Genomic DNA, 23,193 nt, shown 5'->3' on the forward strand with positions numbered 1-23,193 from the left:
GTTGCTAAATTCTAGGCATTTTTCTTGAAGATTTGTCAGTAGTTTTCTCAAATCCGAATTTTGCTGAGCTTCGGCTTCAAGTTTTGCATTGAGATCTTGTTTCTCTTGTTCGAACTGCTCAGACTGGCGGAGAAGCTTCGTGTTCAGTTCTAATATTTTTGCTTCAGCTTCCTCCAGTAAACCTTCGGCTGCCTGGAGTTCAAAGTTCTTTTTCTCAAAAGCATCTGATTGCTCCTTTATTTTGTTTTCCAAATTTTCAATTATAACTTCATGCTTTTTATCTTCAAGATCTTGCTGCATTTGCAAGGCTTTGCTCAATAGCATACTCTACACAAACACAACCTTCATCAGACATGTTTTTGTTAGGAGCAATAAAAGTTAGGGGACAAGTCATCTACCTTGAAGTTGGAGTAAAACAAACTACCAACGACATGCTGTCGTCGGTAGCGGCTGATATCTGCTTCTAGCTTCGGAAATCCAATACTCTTGGACAGAGTACTAATAACTCTGGCCCCTGTTTGGTCCCGAATACACTCTAACTTCTCATCATCAACACCTCCGAAGAGGAGTGCCCCAGGTTTGTATCCGCAGGATTGGGCATACTCTTTAAGCTCTTCTATTTCAGCTTTTGTTAGATGTTCTCCAACTAAGTTTTGGAACGCGAAGGTTTCGTTTTTTGAAGCTTCGTCAGCAATTTCTTTTCCTTTCTTTGACGCTACGGTCACAGTTTCTCCGGCAGCAGTAGCAGTTTCTTCTGCAGCCATGTCTAGCAGCATTTGGTCAATATGTTCAATTGTGCTCTCTAAATTAAAATCTTCAGCTGAGGTAACTTTGGCGGCTGCGGCCTCCGAAGGTGCAATTTCAATATCTGCTCCCTCTGCAGCCGCTCGTGTTTTTTGGGCCGAAGCTCTTGGCGGCGTTTTGTCAATTACCTCTGTCACGGTAATGATTCTTTGTCTCTTTGCCTTGATTGTTTTCCTTGATTTCTCGGGCTCCTTGTCCTTCTGAAAAAACTTTGTCAGTTGAGGACCCAGGGGACTTAGCTTTGCAGGTAAGGATTCAGTCATTACCTTCAGAATTTCCCCAACAACAGCAGCAGAAGGCGATGCGGGGGTTTCTTCTGCTTCGGATATTTGTTGCTTCGGAGAAGAAGTTTTCTTTTTCTTCTGAATTTTCTTCTTTATTGGTTCTTTTTCACCTTCATCTAAGGCTTCAGTTGCCCTTTTCCTTTTTTGGCCCCTGGCACCTTTGTTCAGATCTTCGTAGTCTGGGTATTCGAAGCCCAGGGCGTCCAATACTCGATTCAGCCTTCGTTTTGGACGGCTGCCGAAGGCTGCAGTCATCAATTGATCTTCTTTCTTGGAATAATTACCAAGTATTTCGTTGCACATCACTTCAATCGTATCTAGCCACTCTTGGCAAGGAGTTTTAAAGAATTTCTTAAATTTGAAGTAGTAAGGCAAGCGTACAAGTTCACCCTTTTTCTTTTCCCCCTCCAGCTTCGGCATTTCCCACTCTTTTACACTAGGGAAAACTTTGAAAGCCAAGAATTCCTGGACCAGGTCCCTTGTACTGATATTTTCTGCAATTATTTTGAATTCATACATTGCTTTTTGAGTTGGACCCTCTGGTAACATGTGGCACTGGGGGCGGGTTTCTCCGAAGGTCAGTTCCAGTGGGCTTTGCACAAGCTTCTCTTTATCATCATCAACCTTAACATAGAACCATTCCGATTTCCACCCTGCTGCCCATTTGCTTCGGTAGCTGATCACAGGACACTTTGTAGTTTTCCGATAAGCAAAATTATAGCAACCAAAGTTGTCATGTAATCCATCCTTTCTAGCCTTTGTCTGATAGTGCAGTTCATGAACTCGGCAAAAGCTGTCCGCAAACGGTTCCACCGCCTGGCTTCGGAGTGCCCAAATATAAACACTAAGCCTAACGATAGCGTTAGGGGTTAGCTGGTGAAAATAGATTCCAAAATTATTCAATATCTCTGCAATAATCCCATGAAGGGGGAATCTCAACCCAGCCTTTAAGAAGCTTTTAAAAATAACAATTTCATCTTTCTCCGGCTTTGGGGTAGTCTCTTCTCCTCCGAAGCGTAGTAGCTTCTTTTGATTTTCAGTAAAATAGCCTGACTTTACCATCTTGGACAAATCAGCCTTCGAAACAGTAGATTTCCCGAAGTCCAAATGGCTGGGTTTGCTTGGTGTGGCAAGGTGATAATCATCTTCGGAGTCTGTTTCCTCAGCTTCTTCTCCTTCTGCTTCAGCGATTGCTTGTTCTGCATCATCAATAGGAATCTTTTCCGAAATCACTAGCCCGGACCGTTGCATGGCTTCGGAGATAGGGACGGTCTCCGAAGCTTCAGTTTCCTCCCCCTCGCGTTCAATCCTAGCGGTAGAACGGACTCTGGCCATTTAACTATGAACTTGTGAAACTTTAATACTTTTTTCTCCGAAGCAGGTTTCAAGATGGAGCTTCGTTCAATTCTGACAAACAAGCTTCGGCGATGGTTAAAAATTTTGGCAGCAAAACAGTGCAAATAGCAATGAATGCTGTGGTAACTTCACAACTACTTGTCAGTTTATATAGTGCTGCAGGTAAGAAGGCGAAGCGGCGGAATTGTTACACCAGGCGCGCAGTAACTTGTACCCGCTGCGCAGTGGACCGCAAGGATCAAACAGTAACTCTGCAAGGTGGGACCGACACGCGCTCGGAAGTCGGATCGTTTCTCCGCAACGAGCTCAGGGAAGGTGTTTTTTGGACCTTCGGCTTCCCGAAGCTGAAGAGGTTTTTTTTCACGGGTCAAGCTCGTTACGAAGAACGATCTAGCACCGCGAAAGGGGCTACTGTTGGGGTTGTGCTTCGGTGCGCCGAAGGTCTCACACGAAGAAGCAGCTTCGGCTGAAGTCGTCTCCAAGAGATGGCCGAAGGTCCCTTTTCATGGAGCTTCGGCGTTTTAAACCGACATAGAGATAGAATGACCTTTTTATACATATAGGTCTGAGTCAATGCTGTAAACTTTCGCAAGGGACATAATTGTAATTTGTCACAGGCTGCGACCTGTGCCTATAAATAGATGAACAGTACCTCTGTACTGTTCACGTGAACCTGTCAGTTGCTTTCACATCACGCTTGTACTCTTGCCTTCTGCAGGACCGAAGGTACATTTGTAATTCAAAGTCATTTATATTCATTAATACAAGTAGAGATAATTCTATGACAATATTTAAATGTTTATTTCATATTCTATGATTTATGTGAATGCTTCATTCTTCGTTGTTATGCTTACGAAGGTATGTCCTTCGTAACCTTCGTCCGAGATGCTTTATATCCCGAAGGGATATATCGTTATGGATGACGAAGGACCTTAACACTTAACATTTTTTGTGTTGCCTTGTTCTTAATTCTTAGCATTTGAGAACAAGTCCCCAACAGGTACTCCGAAACGACAAACAATATTCTGCCAGAAAAACTTTTGAATGGTGGCCGAAGTTATTGTGGCTAAAGGCTTTGCCTCAATCCATTTAGAAAAATATTCCACAGCCACTACAACATATCATAAGTTTCCTTGGGCCGGTGGTAACGGACCTAACAAGTCAAGGCACCACCTTTGCAATGGCCAGATGGGTTGTATCAGCTGAGTTAGGGACGAAGGTTGTTTTTGGTCTCTTGCACATTTCTGACAACCTTCGCACTTTTGAACTAATTCCGCTGCATCCGAAGCTGCCTTCGGCCAATAAAACCCTTGACGGAAAACTTTTCCAAGTAACGGCCTAGATCCAATGTGAGATCCACACAGGCCTGCATGTATTTCTTTCATCAATTCTATGCCTTCGGCTCTAGATAAACACTTGAGTAATGGAGCACAAACTCCATGCTTGTACAACTCCCCTTCTATCATAACATATGGACGAGCCCATGCCTCTATCCTCCTGTTGTAAGTTTCGTCATCTGAAAGGAAATTACCCTGAAGGTAAGAGATAATCTCAGTTCTCCAGTCTTCACTATAAACAGGAGATATATTGAGGACTGCTCTTTCAAGAAGTTCCACTGAAGGTGCTTTTATTGTTTCGAAGAACACATCCGAAGGTAAGGGCAGCCCCTGTGCTGCTGACTTAGCTAGCAAATCAGCATGCTCATTTTGTCCTCGAGGGATATTTTTGACAGAAAATCCTTCGAAGGAAGCTTCAATCCTTCGGACCGTGTCTAGATACTTTTCAAGCTTCGGATCTTTAGCCCTACAACTCTTGTCGATATGACCCGAAACAACCTGGGAATCAGTTTTAAGAATGGCCCTTCTGATTCCCATTGCTTTTAACTTCCGAAGGCCCAAAAGCAGGGCTTCGTACTCAGTAATATTGTTAGTACAACTAAAATCGAGTCTTGCTGCATAACAAGTTTTAACTTTGGATGGTGAGACCAACACAGCGGCTGCTCCTGCTCCGAAGGTTCCCCAAGACCCATCGCAAAACACTGTCCATACTTCGGCATCTTTATTTGTTTCTTCATCCTGAGCCCCTGGCGTCCAGTCAGCAATGAAATCTGCCAACGCTTGAGACTGGATCGAAGATCTATGCACATAATCAATGCAAAATTCATTGAGCTCTGCAGCCCATTTTCCAATCCGTCCAGTAGCTTCTCTATTTCTCATAATATCCTTCAACGGTTGTGAAGAAGGAACAACAATATTGTATGCTTGAAAGTAATGCCGGAGCTTCCTGGATACCATCAAAACAGCATATAACACCTTCTCCAATTCTGTATAGTTTTTCTTTGATGTACTAAGAACTTCAGATACAAAATACACTCGGACCTGCTTCTTGACTTGGCCATCAAGCTTCTCCTGGACAAGTGCTGCACTTACCGCTGAATGCGAAGCTGCCACATATAATAACAAAGGAGCCCCTGGCGTTGGTGGAGTTAATGTTGTTAAATCTATCAAATATTGCTTCAGTTCCTCGAAGGCTTTTTGTTGGCTTGGTCCCCATTGAAAGACTTCGGCTGATTTCAGCACTTCGAAGAATGGTAAATTTCTCTCTGCTGATCTGGATATGAATCTATTGAGAGATGCCAGCCTCCCTGTCAATCTTTGGGCCCCCTTTTTTGTAGTTGGTGGCTCCATTCGAAGTATAGCTTCAATTTTACTTGGATTAGCTTCAATTCCCTTTGTTGAAACCAAGCATCCAAGAAATTTCCCCTTCTTTACTCCGAAGACACATTTTTCTGGATTCAACTTTAGACCAGCTTGTCTAAAACTGGCGAAGGTCTCCTGCAAATCAGCAATGTGATTTTCCTGTTTCGTGCTTTTTACAATGATATCATCAACATAAGTTAGCACATTTCTGCCTATCTGAGACTGGAGAACCTTCGCAGTCATTCTGCTGAAACTTCCTCCAGCGTTCTTGAGTCCCTCAGGCATCCGAAGGTAACAATATGTTCCACTAGGGGTTATGAAACTGGTCTTCGGCTCATCCTCCTTCTTCATCCAAATTTGATGATAGCCTGAATAACAATCGAGAAGACTCATAAGCTCTGACGAAGCTGCTGCATCAACTAAGGAGTCTATCCTTGGCAATGGGAATTCGTCCTTCGAACAGGCCTTGTTGAGATCCGTAAAATCGATACACATTCGACATTTGCCATTGGCCTTTTTTACCATAACAGTGTTAGCTAGCCATTCTGGGTACTTTACTTCTCTGATAACTCCTGCACTGAGGAGTCTTTTGACTTCATTCCGAGCGCCTTCGGCCTTGTCATCAGACATTTTCCGAAGCCTCTGCTTTCTGGGTCTGAAAGATGGGTCAACATTGAGCGAGTGTTCAATAACATCCCTGTTAACTCCGCAAAGATCATTGGCTGACCATGCAAAAACATCTTTGTTGTTGAACAAAAACCTTATCAAGGTTTTCTCCTGTTCTTCGGATAATTGGGAGCCCAACAGCACCTTCTGCTCTGCTATGTCCTCACATAAGAGCATGGGCTTCGGCTGATCTGCCAAAGCTGCTTTCTCCCTTCTGAATTTGTACTGTTCACAAGCTTCAGCTCCATCTATGTTATGGATTGCTTTTGAGTCAGTCCAGTTTCCCTCGGCCCTTCTGGCAGCTTCCTGACTTCCATGAATAGCAATGGGTCCTTGATCTGAAGGTATCTTCATGCAAAGGTAAGCAGGATGAAGAATTGCTTCGAAAGCATTGAGGGTACCACGACCAATAATTGCATTGTAAGGGTATTCCATGTCAACAATGTCAAACACAACTTGCTCGGTTCTGGTGTTGTTAATGAAGTCGAAGGTCACTGGCATGGTGATCTTGCCCAGTGCTACAATCTGTCTTCCTCCGAAGCCACAGAGAGGGTGTGTAGCATCATGAATCTTGTCTTCTGGCTCTTGCATTTGTCTGAAGGCCTTAGCAAATATAATATCAGCTGCACTGCCTGTATCAACCAAAACATTGTGGACCAGAAATCCTTTGATAACGCAAGAAATAACCATAGCATCGTTATGAGGAAAATCCTTGAGCTGAAGATCCTCTTGGGAGAAGGTGATTGGAATGTGTGACCATCTTGACTTGATGAAGGGTCCCTGCACTCCAACATGTTGTACCCTTCTCTGCGCCTCTTTCTTCTGCTTTTTGTTGGCTGGTTCTGAGCACGAACCACCTGTTATCGGGAGCACCAGCTTCGGGGCCGAAGTAGCTCCAACTTGATCGTTAATCGAAGCCATCAGCTCAAAAAGTGGAAGTGAGTTGACCGGAGGTGGGCGCCAATGTTGGGGACTTGTCCTCAAATGCTATGAATTAAGAACAAGGCAACATAAAATGTTAAATGTTAATGTCCTTCATCCAACGAAGCATTATTCCCTTGGGGATTAATGGACCTTGGACGAAGGTTGATGACAATACGATTACGAAGGTTAAATCTTCGTAATTGAATTTTAATAGATTGTATAAGATAACATAAAATATAGAATATCAAAGGTAAATGAATCATAAACGAACCATATTATATCTACTCAGTGTATTTAATCGTTGAATACAGTTATACCTCTGCCTTGGCAAAGATTGATTCCCAAATGATGCGATTGTAAATACAGGAATGCGTGAACAGTAAAGGAATACTGTTCACTATTTATAGACACGGGACACAGCCTGTGAAGAATTACAATTATGCCCCTCATAAGGGATTACAACAGCGACTCAAACATTTATGGACTAAAAGGTCATTCTACTTTTATGTCGGTTTGTAATTCCGAAGCTTCATGAAGAGGAACCTTCGGTCATCACATGCGGACAGCTTCAGCCGAAGCTGTTTCTTCCTACCAGACCTTCGGCGACGAAGCATAGTCCCAACACCATCACATTTTGATGGGAACAATTATGACTATTGGAAAATAAGAATGTCAATGCATCTTAAAGCTATGGGAGGAAAGATTTAGCCTATTGTTAGAGATGGGTTTTTTGTATTGAAGCAAGATGAACCATCACCTAATGACAATGAGAATGTTCTAACCAATGATCAAGCCATGAATGTGTTCTATGATGCTCTAGACATAAATGAGTTCAACTGTATCAAAAATCTCACAACCACTCATGAGATTTGGACCAAGCTAATGGAAAGTTATGAAGAAACTACAATTGTGAAGAATGCAAAGTTGTATGTATGCAAGAAAAAATTGAGCAATTTCTCATGAAGGAAGATGAAAGTGTGTCCGCCATGTTTAACCGGTTAAATGAGATACACTACAAGAAAACGTTGAAGGAGTGTCGGTTATTTAAAGAGTGTCGGGGCCAACACTCTTAATGGAAGTAAAAGTGTGGGTTTTACTGCACCGACACTCTTAATTTAAGAGTGTCGGGGTCCCGCAGAAACCGACACTTTTAATTTAAAAGTGTGGGTGTTTTCCACACCGACACTCTTATAGAAATTACCCTAATCCCCAATCCTCTTCTACCGCCGCGCGTTTCCTACCATCCTTTTGCCAGTCCGCCGTGCGCCGCTCCTCCGCTCCGCCGTGCGCCGCCTGCTCGTTCTGGCGACCTCACCGAGCCGTGCGCTGCTCCTCCGCTCCCCCGTGCGCTGCTCCTCCGCTCCGCCGGTCGTGCTCCTCCTGGCCCGCCGTGCGTCTCCTCGCCAGTCCTCCGCCGGTCGTGCGCCTCCTCGCCAGTCCTCCCGCCGCTGCTCGTTCTGCGCCGCTCCCTGAGGTCCTGCGCTGCTAAGCCGGCCGTGCGCCTCCCTGGCACAGTCCTCCGCCGGCCGCGCGCGACTGAGGTAATCCGTCGTGTCCTCCGCCGTCGGTATCGCGCAGTGCTATAGCGCGTCTCAGTCCTCCGCCGTGCGTCGCTCCCTGTGCAGTTCGCCTGTGGTCGTGGTGGGGACCAGCGGCGCGGGGCTCCGGGCGGCCTCGCCGAGGCGGGCGGCCAGCGGCCTCTCCGAGCTCCTGGCGACCTCGCCGAGCCGAGGCGAGCATCTTCCTCGCAGAGCAGGGCTGCCTCGCCGAGCCGGGCGCCGCAGTGCATCGCCAAGCTCTTCGCCACGCGCTCGCACACCGTCGCGACACAGGTAATTTATTGCATAACCTTCATGTTGTGGTGCTGGTTCAGTTAAAAATGTTGATTCTAGTATATAGCTGACATTGTCTGCTTCAAATAATAAATGTTGTTTTGTCCTCATTTGGTCACTGGGATGATTCTAGTGTAGTCCGCTAATTGAGTGCGTGCAAGAGTTAAATTTAGTTATCTCAATCTCAGCTACTGCCTTGACCACGCTCAATTTGATTTGGCTGAAATTTAGTAGTCCGATAATGTTGTTACTCGTATCCTTGATTATATATTTTTCTAATGTGTAATTGTAGTGATGCATTAACCTGTTGATTAACCTATAATTGCTTTAGTGTTTAACTGTTTATAAATGGCCTTTTGTACCTAAGTGTATATATGTTGTTAAATATGTGTTGTTTCTTTAGCTTTGAATATGAGTGACGATCGAAGAAGGGCGATGTACGATGGATTCGACAATGTCACTCATGGGCACTCTGATGCATGGGTGAGAGTTGCAGATGAATTCGTGGCACTCGCATTTGCTGGTGATGCTCGTTTAGCGAAGTGCCCATGTATAAAATGTCAGAACTTGGTTCGGTTGAAAAAAGTGGAGCTCTCGTATCATGTTTTCAAACATGGCTTTATGTCGAACTATCTGGTATGGCATGAGCATGGAGAGGTGGACCATACTATTGAGTCGGATGGGGACCAGGATGTAGACCGAATGGAAGAGATGTTGGAAGATATTAGAAATGAGTACCCAGAACTACAGAATAATCAAGCTTTTCCAGAGGATGTGAGAGAGTTCTACAAACTTCTTGAAGCCTCAGAGGCTAAAGTGCATGAAGGAACCAGTGTGAGCGTACTGCAGGTGGTAACACGTCTTATGGCGATGAAGTCAAAGTACACCTTCTCAAACAACTGTTACAACGATATTGTGAAACTGATTATTGATATCAGCCCACCGAATCATAACATGCCGAAAGACTTGTACCATTGCAAGAAGCTCGTAGCTGGTCTCGGTATGAACTACCAAAAGATTGATGCTTGCGAGGACAATTGCATGTTGTTCTGGAAGGAGCATGAAAATACCACACATTGCATCCACTGCAGTAAGTCAAGATATGCAGTGGTGCTAGATGAGGATGGAAACGAGGTTACGACCAAGGTGCCGATCAAGCAACTCCGGTACATGCCTATCACTCCACGGCTTAAGCGTCTCTTTCTAAATCAAGAGACAGCAAAGCAAATGAGGTGGCATAAAGAAGGGGATCGTCAGGGTCAAGATCCGGATGTCATGGTGCATCCCTCAGATGGTGAGGCCTGGCAGGCTTTCGACCGTTTTGATCCAGAATTTGCAAGAGACCCTAGGAGTGTTCGTCTTGGTTTGTCGACGGATGGATTCACTCCTTACTCCAACAATTCCACTTCTTACTCATGTTGGCCAGTTTTTATGATGCCCTATAATCTCCCTCCTAACAAATGCATGAAGGAAGAGGTCATGTTTCTTGCCCTTATTGTTCCAGGTCCGAAGGATCCTGTAACGAAAATCAATGTATTTATGGAACCGTTGATTGAAGAACTAAAAATGTTGTGGCAGGGGGTTGAGGCATATGATAGTCATCTGAAATGTCGTTTTACTCTACGCGCAGCATATCTATGGTCAATTCATGATCTGCTAGCATATGGCATTTTTTCTGGTTGGTGTGTCCACGGCATACTGCGTTGTCCGATATGTATGGGTGACTCACAAGCATATAGGTTAGAACATGGTAAGAAGGAAACATTTTTTGATGTTCACCGACGCCTCCTTCCCTATAATCATCCTTTTAGAAAGGATACAAAGTCATTTCGAAAAGGCAAGAGGGTTAGAGATGGGCCACCGAAGCGACAAACTGGTGAAAATATCATGAGACAACATCGTGACCTAAAATCGGGCGTAGGAGGTCGGTTTCAAGGGTATGGTAAAGAACACAATTGGACACACATCTCGTTTATCTGGGAGCTACCTTACACGAAGGCATTGCTGTTACCACATAATATAGATTTGATGCACCAAGAACGTAATGTTGCGGAAAGCATCATAAGCATGTGCTTCGACTTCACCGGTCAAACCAAAGATAACATGAATGCAAGAAGAGACTTAGCTGAACTTTGTGATCGTCCACACCTTGAGCTTAGAAAAAATCCAAGTGGATCTGAGAGTCGGCCACAAGCTCCTTATTGTCTGAAACGACAAGAGCGAGAAGAGATATTTCAATGGTTGAAAAAGCTGAGGTTCCCAGATCGCTATGCGGCTAATATAAAACAGGCAGTTAACCTCGACACTGGTAAACTCGTTGGGTTGAAGAGTCATGACTATCACATTTTGATTGAAAGACTAGTGCCGGTAATGTTTCGTGGATACTTTAGTCCCGATGTGTGGAAGATATTTGCAGAACTCAGTTATTTTTATAAGCAGATATGTGCTAAGGAAATCTCAAAGAAATTGATGTTGAGGTTTGAGAAGGAAATCGTTGTCCTTGTATGTAAGATGGAAAAAGTATTCCCACCTGGATTTTTTAATTGTATGCAACATTTGCTTGTGCATCTACCTTGGGAAGCGTTGGTAGGAGGACCTGCACAGTTCAGGTGGATGTATAGTCAAGAAAGAGAATTGAAAAAACTCAGAGGAATGGTGCGGAATAAGGCAAGGGTTGAGGGGTGTATTGCAGAGGCGTTCGCAGCTAGAGAGATCACATTATTCTCAAGCAAGTATTTTTCAGACACAAACAACGTGCATGCGCAAACGACACGGTACCATGTTGCCGAGCAAGCTCCAATCACTGATCTAAGTGCTTTTAAGTGGGACGGTAAAGGTGTCGGAGCTTACACATCACATCTTGTGGGAACGATAGAGCGTAACAAGACCCTGCTTTTTTTGTATGTCAATATGCCAGAACTTCATCCTTATTTCCAAATCTTTGATAGCATATATAAACCTAACAAACAGCTTACTCAAAAGCAGTTGGATGACCTACGCTTGAAAGGGTTACACGGTGGCCCGTCCTTCGTGCAGTGGTTCCACGAGCATGTAATTTCCTCCATGCCTATCTTTTTTCTAACTTAAGTTCAGATGTTACATAGTATTTATTTTTATCCATTCCTCATTTTTGTAGTGTAAGAAACCTGAAGCCGGTGTCTCCAAAGACTTGCTACAAATATCACATGGTCAATTGACCGCAAGAAAATTTGATCGCTATGATATTAATGGATACCGTTTTCGAACAGCAAAACTAGAAGCGAGTCGTCCACTTGCAGCTACAACAAACAGCGGAGTTGTAGCAAGTTCGTATAGCGACGATGGACAATTGGAGGACTATTATGGTATTGTTCAAGACATAACCGAGTATACATTTGGAGGTCACAAACCTTTGAGACTTGTGACGTTTGATTGTATATGGTTTGATCCACATGTTGGCACGCGAGTTGACGAATTCGGGATGGTGGAGGTAAAGCACGCATCAAGGTATAAAGGCAATGAGTACAACAATATCATCCTGGCACATCAAGCGCATCAGGTGTACTATTTGAGTTATCCTCATAAAAGTTTTAAAACCTGGTGGGTTGCATATAAAGTTAATCCAGAGGTTCACCCTTACCGATATCAAAACTACAATTTAAGCACCAATGATGATGATGATGATGTTGTCTTCCAAGAAGTCGGTGATCAAGCAGACGATAGCGACAATGATAGTATTGTATCCGAAGGGGCAGGACTAAATGAGTTAGCTTCTCTTACCGTAGAGTTAATGGAGGAACCAATTTCATCAAATTCAAAACGTCAAAGGTTTGAAGAAACAGTTCTTGAAACACAACAATGGGTTGAACAACTTAATACACGTGTCGCCGAAGAGGACTCTGATGCCGACGATTTTTGATACATAATTCATAGATGTAATGGCACACTCTTGTTTTTGTTTATTTAATATGCATTACTTTGTGAAAAATTTATACATACTTACTATTTTGTGAATTATTGCAGATGTTCAGGATGGATTCGTCTGGTAGGAGACCCAGATCACGAAGGTCGAGGGGTTCCAGTGGTGCTCCTAACATGTTTGAGGTACTTGTTTTTTTCTTAGTTTAGTTACTGGGGCCAGCTAACAATCTAAAATTGTTTACATTTCAGGGCACCACAACAAGCAGGAGCAGGCAAGAGCAGTTGCTTGCCTCCCTAGAGCAGATGCGGGGTAGCAGCGGACCCTCCAATACAGAAGGGACTACTTCGCGTGCAGCTGATTTAGTGGCACCTACTATGGAACCTACTGCGGAGGCGGCTGTGGACGCGGAGGCTGAGGAAGCTGCCGCAGAACTGGACGATGGAGAGGAGACATCGGGAGCAGACGCTTCTACAGAGGAGGCTGCCACACAGGCTGCGCCACGGCGTGCCATCAGGTATTCTTATTATAGAGTTGAAGTTTTATTGTCAAGTTGAAGTTTTAAGTAAATGATTTGCATTGTTAAATAACAAACTTTCATTTGTAGGTATCGTCGGTCCCTCACATTGAAGCCTTCTAAACCCTTCGATCAGCGGAGGGTTATTGAACCGAAAGGCACCAGGGCGTGGAAGGAGGTTAGTTGGGACGGGACAGGGCATCGCACACCAATCCTCACAGAGTTGGGGATTTGTTTGCGATTCGCCTACCCGGCGATGGTTACAGAGGGCGGTCAAGAGATAGCTGCTCATTACTGGGCTCATTGGGATCTCAAGCCGTACGGGAACGACGGGACACACACAAGCAAAGTGTGGGATTTGTTTTGGGTAAGTCCCTTATGATATTCAAATTGAATTCAGATTTTGCATTTGTAAGTCTCTGGTGATCTTCAAATTTGCAGGGCCAATTTCGCGTGTGCGACCCCTATACCTTGGATGATTCATATGTGCGTGAGGTATTCAATGGCTCAGCAGATAGAGCTGTAAAGGGTATGATGTATAAAGCACGATTGAGGGCCGTCACGGTGTACCAAAAGCGTCAGGGGAACTATTGTGACGCGAATATGGCAAAGGAAATTCACCTGACGGCTCAGCAGTACAAAGAGAGTGAGGTGGATTGGTTGAGCCACCATTCGGATGCTTGGGCGTGGATGTGCGAGTATTGGGCTTCTGAGGAGTTCTTGGCCATATCTAATAGAAATCGTATGAATCGGTTGAGCAAGCCAGGGGTCCACTTCTTCGGGGCAGATGGACACATTGGCAAGGCCGCACGTATGGTATGTGTCAAATTGCCTGGTCAATTGTTAATTGCATAGACTTGTCTAGACTTTCTAATCATGTGTTGCAGGCGGCTCGAAATGGAGTGGAGCCTACTTTGCTTCAAGTCTTCGTCGAGGGACACAAGGGTCCCGATCCGAATCACCCGGAAATACTGAATGACAGTAATGCGACAGAGAAACTGGTAAGTATGAAAATCGACTCTAAGATGAACATGATATGCCTTTGTTGTGACTTGGATGATTTTTTCACAGGCTCGCTACATTGACAACGTGAGAGAGAAAAATGGTCCAGATGCGGATTGGCTCACTGGTGAGTTCGATACGGAGGCGGCTTATAAGGCTGGTGGAGGCGTGCCACATGGGAGGTATATGCGCTTGTCACATTGTTACTGTTTAGTGATGTCTTGTCATTTACTACATATATATATATGATACTCTTACAGGTTAGCAATTGGTGACTGTGTTGTCCCCCGTCGGAGTTACACTAGACGGTCTAATTTCTCAGCTGGGTCAAATCGACCCCGACGACCATCTGCACGTGAAGGAGAGCTGCTTGAGAAGATGACTCAAATGGAGGAGAGTATGGCCCAATATAAGCAACAAGTACAGCAACAGATGCAACAAATGCAAAATTGGATGCTACATCAGGTATCAATTTTTTGTTATTTCGTTGTTTCTCAAGTCCGATTAACTGAAAAACTGATGAATAATCTATTTGCAGATGTACGGAGGTGCCGGAACTCAGTTCGGCATGCCGCCTTTTCAACAACCCCCTATCATCACACATCCGGTGTCTGGACAATCATCGGACCGCTCCACTGCAGCGGCGGATGGATCACATGTACAATCGTCTACTAAACATCATTTGTCTGATAATCATTGGTTGCTTGCTCTCTGTCTTTCTACATGTTTGCTTTTACATGATCTATTTTAAACTTTTGTCATTCGCATGATCTATAGTTACTTTTATTGTTGATCATCGTAACTTCTTAATCATAAACAAGAGTGTGTCTTCTGTTTCAGGGTTCTGCAACTTCTGTCCAAGACCAATTGATGGCATCGGGTGTGATAGGAGGGCAAATGATGCCGTGGGCACCTCGCCAGCCAGGCATTTGGCCACCGATGCAAACACAGATGTCACCGCCGATGCCGTGGGGATTTCCTCCTCGCGTGCAGTCACAATCACCAGGATTGCCCTCACACTCACCAGGATCAGTACGTTAAGTTGATATCCTTTGCATCTCTATTTGCTTCGTTGTTTAAGCAGTTACTAGAAAACATGCATGTATATGTTGCAGTCTATGTATATGTTTAATTAGTTACTCGGTAAACTAACAAATGTTTGTTTCTTTTAAAGGGTTCGGGCTCACATCATGCTAGTCCGCCTCCGGATCCGAGCACGTTTATGGACTTATTGATGAACACAAGTGGCGGCGGCTCCAATGACCCACCAACGGAATAAATTAATATGGAGGCTTATGTGGAACTTACTATCATTGCGTTTTGTATGGACTTTAACTTGTTTTAGATGGATTTGAACTTCTTTCTTATGGACTTGAACTTGTATGAATATTGAATATGGTGCTTGTGTTATGTTATGTTGAATATGGTGCTTGTGATATATTGAATGTTGTGATATATTGAATATTGTGTTTGTATTGTGCTGTTATGGAGGCTTCCCATCCGGGGAGGGAGAAAAATAAAATTGGGTATTAAAAAAAATTATTCACTAAGAGTGTCGGCCCCCACATTCTTATATGCGCCCAGCTAGGCTTCTGGCCGTGCGCGCAGTAAGAGTGTCCGCCATGTGGCTGGCCGACACTTTTAAAATAAGAGTGTCGGTTGCGTGTTGAACCGACACTTTTAAAATAAGAGTGTCGGTCCCCACACTTCTATACGAGTAAGAGCGTCCATTTTAGAGTGACGGCTAAGAGTGTCGGTCAACCGACACTCTTATACTTAGAGTGTCGGCTTATTTCAGTAAGAGTGTGGGGTTTTGGCCGACACTCCTTGCCTTTTTTCTTGTAGTGATAGTAAGTGAGATCAAGGGACTTGGTTTTAATGTACCGGATGTGGATTTCACTCACAAGTTTCTCAGATCTCTTCTAGAGAAATACGACACTATTGTGACCATGTTAGCAAGGAGTGATTTGACCATTATTTCCCCAACTGAAGTATTGGGAGAGATTCTTACTCAAGACATATTGAAAAGGTCTCAAGTCGAAGCTATGAGTTTGGCTAAGAAAGTGAAAGGTGACTCAATAGCTCTCAAAGCTAAAGCTTCCAAGGCAATTGAAAAGGAAGAAAGTCAAAATGAAGGAAATGGAAGTGAAAGTGATGAGGTGTTGGCTCTATTTGTGAATAAATTCAACAAATTCATGAGGAAGAAGAAGGGTCAGCCTTGAAGAGGCCAAACATCAAGAAGAAATGCTTTTAATGATAGAAAATGTTTTGAGTGTGGGGAACCCGGTCACATTTTCATGAATTGTGAAAGCAAGAAGAACAAGGGCAAGGATGGGGATGATAAAAAGAAGTAGTTCTATCACAAGAAGAAGGATGGCAAAGCCTATCTAGTTGAATGGGATTCAGATGCTAGCTCAAATGATGATGATGATTCCTCATCCAAACTAAATGCCAGAATAGCTTTTAAGGAGGCTCCTTCGCTTTTCTCATCCCCTCATTGTCGCATGGCAAAAGGTGATGCTAAGGTAAAAATCATAACCAATTTAAATGATGTAGATGATGATGATATTGGTGATCTTGATGATCATGGTTATTCATATGATGATCTTATTAGAATGTTGGGTGAGGACGATGACTACATGCACAAAGAAAAATAAAAGTTTAGGACCTTGAAGGAATTATACAAAAACCTTTAAGTGTCTTTTGAGGATCTCAATACCTCCCACAACAATCTAAAAGAGAGTTGTGAGAAGCTTGTGGAGGCTCAAAACTCATCTCTTGTGCATGAAGTTGTGGTGGTCACCGAGGATGTTGGAATCACTTGGGACTTACTTGATAGTTCTACAAGTGAACCACAACCTACTAGTTTTATTTGTGATAAATGAAAAATTTCTCTTGTGAATGATAATATTGGTTGTGATGAATCACAAATCATTGTTGAGAATGAAGCCTTGTAGGGAAAGTAAATGCTCTAGCTCATGACTTAGAAAAGGCCTATGGTGGAAAGGCTAAGTTGGATTTTATATTGGGAAGCCAACGATGCTCTCTTAATCGTGAGGGTCGTGGGTATTTTCCTAAGAAAGGAAAGAATGCTTTTGTGAAGCAAAATACCATGTTTGCGAAAGAATGTGACAAAGTGTGTCACAAGTGCAACAAGAAACGACTTGTCAAGAAGAATTGTCCCGAACCCAATAATGTATCCTCATCTTATTTTGAGCATTGCTATGTTCTTTCACATAATGCTAAAGGTGTTCATGCTAAGTTTGTTGTCACTTCAATTGTTGGTACAAAAAAGAAAGCTATTTGGGTGCCAAAGACCTTGGTCACTATCATCCAAGGACCCAAACAAATTTGGGTACCTAAAAGAGATTGACTTCCTTTTGTAGGTAAATTACAAGGCGGGAGGAAATCATTGGGTGTTGGATATTGGTTGTACTTAACATATGACCAGGTATATGAGGATGTTCACCCAAATGAGTGAGGAAGGTTGTTCAAATTATGATAGCATCACTTTTGGAGATAACCGCAAAGGAAGGTTTAAAGGTTTGGGTAAAATTGCTATTTCAAATGACCATTCGATATCAAATGTACTTTTAGTTGAATATCTAAACTTCAGTTTGCTATCCGTAGCACAACTATGTGATTTAGGTTTTAGTTGCAATTTCACTGTTGATGATAATCTCATCTCTAGTATTGATCACTACACCAAAATAGTAAACTTCCTAGAGCCTAAACCCTAGGAAGTTAGGCCTAAACTCTAGGAAGTTAGCTAAACTCTCGGAAGCCATCCCGTCGGAAGTTTGGCTCTCGGAATTTTTTTGTCGGAAGTTAGCTTAACTTCCTAGAGCCCTCTAGGAAGTTAGCTAACTTCCTACAGCCAAAAAAGCCTCTCGGAAGTTAGTAGATTCTCGAAAGTTAGTAGCTTCACGTCGTCAGCTGACTAACTTCCTACGGCTGATTGTAGCCCCTAGGAAGTTAGCTGGCTAACTTCCTACGGCTTAATAAGCCTCTAGGAAGTTAATTTGACCAGCATTACAAATGCTGTTTATTTTTATTTTACACCACATTCCACAACATAACAAATATATCAACAGCTATATAGCACAACATATTTTCACATAAAACATATCACACACAATCACATAACAATATTTAAATCCATAGTCTCATCAATTACATCACAAAAGTCCCATCCATTGTCTCATCAATTACATCACAAAAGTCTCATCCATAGTCATAATAAGACACATCTCATCATCCAGTACTAATAAGAGACAATATCTCATACATAGTCATAATAAAAGTCTCAAGTATCAGAACACAATAACATGGAAGCTCACGGTCGCCGATCACCATCGGGTTACGGTGATAAGTGATGGTCGATACCTCCAGTCGGGCTGAACACAGCTCGAACACAGCTGCTGCCCCCATTCCAGATCCTGCAATTGTTACGACGCATCATGGTCAACTACAGAAGATCAAATTACATCTATGCGTTGACATGCTTTGCCTATACACGTTAGTATGTGATAACTGATAAGTAAGACTAATCGATACACATGGTGACAACACCAAATCTGCAGTCTATGCCCTGGCGCTTCATTTCATTTAGAAGAGTAGCCATGCATCGGGCACCTGAACATACAAAGAATCACAAGTTTAACCGACTTTGCTTAGAAAAAATATAGCAGATAAGTAGATGTTTCATTACCTGTTGCATCCAGAGGGTGTCCAAGGGCAATCGCGCCTCCATTTACATTTACTTTAGAACGGTCCAGTCCCAACTTGTTGCAGCAATAGACAAACTGAGAGGCAAAGGGCTAAGCATGGATGATTCAGTAATCAGATGTTATGGATAAATAGGTGAGAGAAGAGGATGTAGATCAAGGCAATCGACACAGACCTCATTCAGTTCAAACAAATCAATGTCTCCAATTTCAAGGCCTGCAAACTTCACAGCAGCAGGAATGGCCACAGCAGGACCAACGCCCATATCAGCTGGATCCACTCCAACAGCGGCAAAGCTCCTAATATACGATGCCAAGCAGCGTTAAATGTAAAAAGGAATTGAGCAAAATGTGTCTGAAAATCGACGACAAACACAACGTGGACTAATCATGATAGGGCAGATTGGGCAACCTGAAAACACCAAGAATGGGCAGCCCTTTCTTAAGAGCCACAGATCTTTTCATGAGAAGAACAGCTCCAGCACCATCACTCACTTGACTGGAATTGCCTACACAGTTTGATTGGTTTATCATATATCGATTCATTAGAGAGAGAGAAATCTAGCTGCAAAAGGAGGGTCACCAGAAAAAAGCTTTAGTTGTTATATTAACTAGAAAATCCAAGATAATTAATTCATACAGTTGATGCTTAATGAGGAACTCACGGCGGTCTGATCTTGCTCTTGCCTGGTTACACCATATCGATGGGCAATATTTTTAGAAGTAATTCCCATGGGCAGAAGACAATCATGTGCTTTCTGGAATGCGCTTATCTGCAAGAAGAGACAAAAATGTGTTACGAAAGTTTCCTTTTTGTGTAAAAAGGAAAAGAAACTATTTCAATTTACAACATCATATTATCTCTTCTTTTTTTGTCCACCAGAAGATAGGATCGTCTTCTTCATATTAGGTAGCATGCATGATTGTAAACAACAATTATCAGTTACCAGGGAATCCAGCAAACAATGCAGCCATCCTGCACTCGTTTGCATGCTGGGAACCAGGTCCCAACGACGATGTCACCGATGTCAGCTGGATTGATTCTAGTGTTGTCCAGAACAGCCAACTGGACGGAAAGGAAACACAAAGGTAACAGAACCGATGATACGTAGGTGGACTTCGAAGGTTCTTTTCTTTTTTGTCGAACCGAATTCAAACCGATTTGACTAGCTTGGATGTGCATCTGTGCGTGGTTTTCTTGACGGTTGACGCTATGACTATCAATCGTAAATTAAGTCGGCTTGGGTGATAGCCTAGTAGTACATATGCTACAGTACAAGGTAATTAATTAATAATAAATACAAGCAGGTTAGTTAATTTGGTGAGTTTCCCCGTCCCGAGGCCGAACTAGGCCTGAATTAAAGTTATCGAGCAGGATCACAAAAGGAGGAAAGGAACAGAAAAGAAAGAAAAGGGTATATTGGAGAGAGAGAGAGGGGGGGAGGAACCGTTGGAGGCAAGAGGGAGGGCGGCTTACGCGACGACGACGACATCGTCCCCGAAGGAGGAGGACCTCTGGTAGGCGGGCCGAGGCAGGGGCGGTCGCGGCCGCGACGGAAGGGGCTGGGGCGTCCGCGGCGGACGGGGGCGGCGGGGGTGGCCGGTGGCGTGGGCGGCGGGGGCGGCTGGCGGCGGACGGCTCCAAGGAATAGACAGACGCGAGAGAGACGGGGTTGAGAAAAAGGTGAGAGAAGAGATAAAGTTGAGGAGAGGTTTAAAATAAAAAAAATAACTTACTAGAGTAAAGCCGTAGGAAGTTACGTAACTTCCTAGAGTTTGTACAATTACTCTAGGAAGTTAAGTAACTTCCTAGAGCCGGCCGTAGGAAGTTAGCTTTTCGTTTGACTGGTCAACAGCTAAAACCTAACTTCTTAGAGGAGGTCGTAGGAAGTTAGCTGGGCAACTAACTTCCTAGAGCCAGCCGTATGAAATTAGCTTTTTGTTTTGCTGGTCACCAGTTGAAACCTAACTTCCTAGAGGAGGCCGTAGGAAGTTAGCTAACTTCCTACGGTTTTTTAACTTCCGACAGCTTTTATAAAATATCGTAGGAAGTTATGTTTGTTTCCTAGAGCTACCAGTTGCCTCTCGGAAGTTATTTATTTCCTACGGTTTGTTATAAAAGCTGTAGGAAGTTAAAAAACCGTAGGAAGTGTATGATTTTGGTGTAGTGGATGGTAGCAATATAATGTTTAAATGTTTTAGACATGAAAATCTTTATCTTGTTGATTTTTCTTCTAATGAGGCAGAGCTTACAACTTGTCTATTCTCTAAGGCTTAACTAAGTGGGTTATGGCATAGAAGACTTGGTCATGTTGGTACGAGGCAATTAAATCAATTATGCAAGCATGACTTAGTTTGAGGTTTGAAGGATGTGCAATTTGAAAAGAACAAATTGTGTAGTCCATGTCAAGCTGGGAAGCAAGTGGCAAATACTCATCCTTACAAGAGTCAAATGTCAATCATAGACCATTGGAATTACTTCACATGGATCTCTTTGGACCAACATCTTTTGTGAGTATAGGTGGTAATTCTTATTGCCTTGTAATTGTGAATGATTATTCTAAATTCACTTGGGTTTACTTTCTTTGGGATAAATCAAATGTGTTTGAAACATTTAAGTCATTTGCTATATTAGCTCAAAATCAATTTGAATTTGACATCAAGAAAGTTTGAAGTGATAATGGGTCGAAATTCAAAAATGCTAGAATTGATGAATATTGTGATGACATGGGTATAAAACATGAATTTTCTTCCAAGTATACACCGGAACAAAATGGAATTGTTGAAAGAAAGAATAGGACTCTTATTGATATGGCTAGGTCTATACTAGCCAAATATAATGTGTCAGATCCTTATTGAGCCGAAGCCATAAACACTGCTTGTCATGCATCGAATAGACTATATTGTCACAATCTCTTAAAGAAGATTCCCTATGAATTTCTTATTGGTAGAAAGCCAAACATTTCTTATTTTAGGGTGTTCGGTTGCAAGTGCTATATTTTGAGGAAAGGTAGTCGACTCTCTAAATTTGAGAAGAAATGTGATGAAGGTTTTCTCCTTGGATATTCATCAAATAGCAAGGCATATAGAGTTTTCAACAAAACTCATGGCATTATTGAAGAAGCATATGATGTTGAGTTTGATGAAACAAATGGATCTCAAGATGAAAATGAGAACCTTGATGACGTTGGTGGAATTCAATTGAGAAATGCTATGAAAACTATGGCTATTGGTGAAATAAAGCCAAAGGAAGATGATGATGATGATAGTGTTGTTACTATTCCATCCTCTTCAACTCTAAATGAGGAAACCCACCAAAGCCAACAAAATGATTAAGTTGAGGATGATCATGTTCAAAATATCTCAAGTCAATCGATCCCTCAAGCTTCAACTAGTGATTCTCAAATTACTTCAAGAATTCATCATTCAATTGTAATGGATCATCCGACAAATCAAATTGTGGGTGATATAAGTGTGTTCAAACTCGCTCTCATATTGCTTCATTTTGTGAACATTCCTCTTTTATATCTTGTACTGAACCTAATTGTGTAGATGAAGCTCTACTTGATGTTGATTGGGTAAATGCAATGCACGAGGAATTAAAAAACTTTACCCGTAATGAAGTTTGGAAGCTTGTTGAGAGACCAAAGAACCACAATGTTATTGGGACCAAATGGGTATTTCGGAACAAGCATAATGAAGATGGTTTGGTAGTAAGAAACAAGGCAAGACTAGTGGCACAAGGTTATACTCAAGTAGAAGAATTGGATTTTGGTGAGACATTTTCTCCCGTAGCAAGATTGGAAGCTATTCGAATTCTTATTCCTTATGCGTGTGCTCATAATATCAAGCTCTACCATATGGATGTAAAGAGTGCCTTTTAAAATGGTAAGATTAGTGAACTAGTGTATGTGGAACAACCTCCCGGTTTTGAGGATCCCAAAAGACCTAAGCACGTGTACAAGCTTTCTAAAGCTCTCTGTGGGCTTAAGCAACCTCCACACGCTTGGTATGAAAGGCTTAGGGATTTCTTGCTTTCCAAAGACTTCAAAATTGGGAAAGTTGACACTACTCTATTCACTAAAAGAATTGGTAAAGATTTATTTGTTTGTCAAATTTATGTTGATGATATTATTTTTGGTTCAACTAATGAGTCATTTTGTGAGGAGATTGGCAAAATGATGTCAAAGGAATTCAAAATGTCTATGATTGGAGAATTGAGCTTCTTCCTTGGTCTTCAAATTAAGCAATTGAAAGATGGAATCTTTGTAAGTCAATCTAAGTATTTGAAGGACATGCTCAAAAAGTTTGGCTTAGAAAATGCAAAGCCTATCAAGACTCCTATGACAACAAATGGTCATCTTTACTTAGATGAGGGAGGTACAATTGTTGATCAAAAACTTTTTTGTTTAATAATTGGTAGTTTGCTTTATATTACCGCATCTTGGCCCGATGTTATGTTTAGTGTTTGCATGTGTGCTCGA

General features: G+C 42.6%; 1 protein-coding gene and 2 long non-coding RNA genes across 3 annotated transcripts; 2 read left to right on the forward strand and 1 right to left on the reverse strand.

The window, feature by feature from the left end:
- Window positions 1-8,528: 8,528 nt before the first annotated feature.
- On the forward strand, window positions 8,529-12,837 carry LOC109945508 (uncharacterized). Its single transcript, XR_002268711.1, has 3 exons — window positions 8,529-8,565; window positions 12,568-12,648; window positions 12,715-12,837. It is a non-coding gene; the product is annotated as an uncharacterized lncRNA (long non-coding RNA).
- Window positions 12,838-14,825: 1,988 nt separating this feature from the next.
- LOC109945509 (uncharacterized) lies at window positions 14,826-15,397 on the forward strand. The gene is made up of 2 exons (XR_002268712.1): window positions 14,826-15,023; window positions 15,157-15,397. It is a non-coding gene; the product is annotated as an uncharacterized lncRNA (long non-coding RNA).
- A 2,758-nt stretch (window positions 15,398-18,155) lies between these two features.
- On the reverse strand, window positions 18,156-20,389 carry LOC103653241 (3-ketoacyl-CoA thiolase 2, peroxisomal). The gene is made up of 6 exons (XM_020552541.2): window positions 20,187-20,389; window positions 19,350-19,482; window positions 19,122-19,218; window positions 18,886-19,009; window positions 18,694-18,787; window positions 18,156-18,617 (listed from the first exon to the last, which is right to left on the reverse strand). Exons 2-6 carry the CDS (start codon window positions 19,441-19,443, stop codon window positions 18,529-18,531), a joined length of 498 nt encoding a protein of 165 aa, XP_020408130.1. The 5' UTR covers window positions 19,444-19,482; window positions 20,187-20,389; the 3' UTR covers window positions 18,156-18,528.
- Between the last annotated feature and the right edge of the window lie 2,804 nt (window positions 20,390-23,193).

The sequence above is a fragment of the Zea mays genome, chromosome 4, assembly GCF_902167145.1.
Source record: "Zea mays cultivar B73 chromosome 4, Zm-B73-REFERENCE-NAM-5.0, whole genome shotgun sequence".
Lineage (NCBI taxonomy): Eukaryota > Viridiplantae > Streptophyta > Magnoliopsida > Poales > Poaceae > Zea > Zea mays.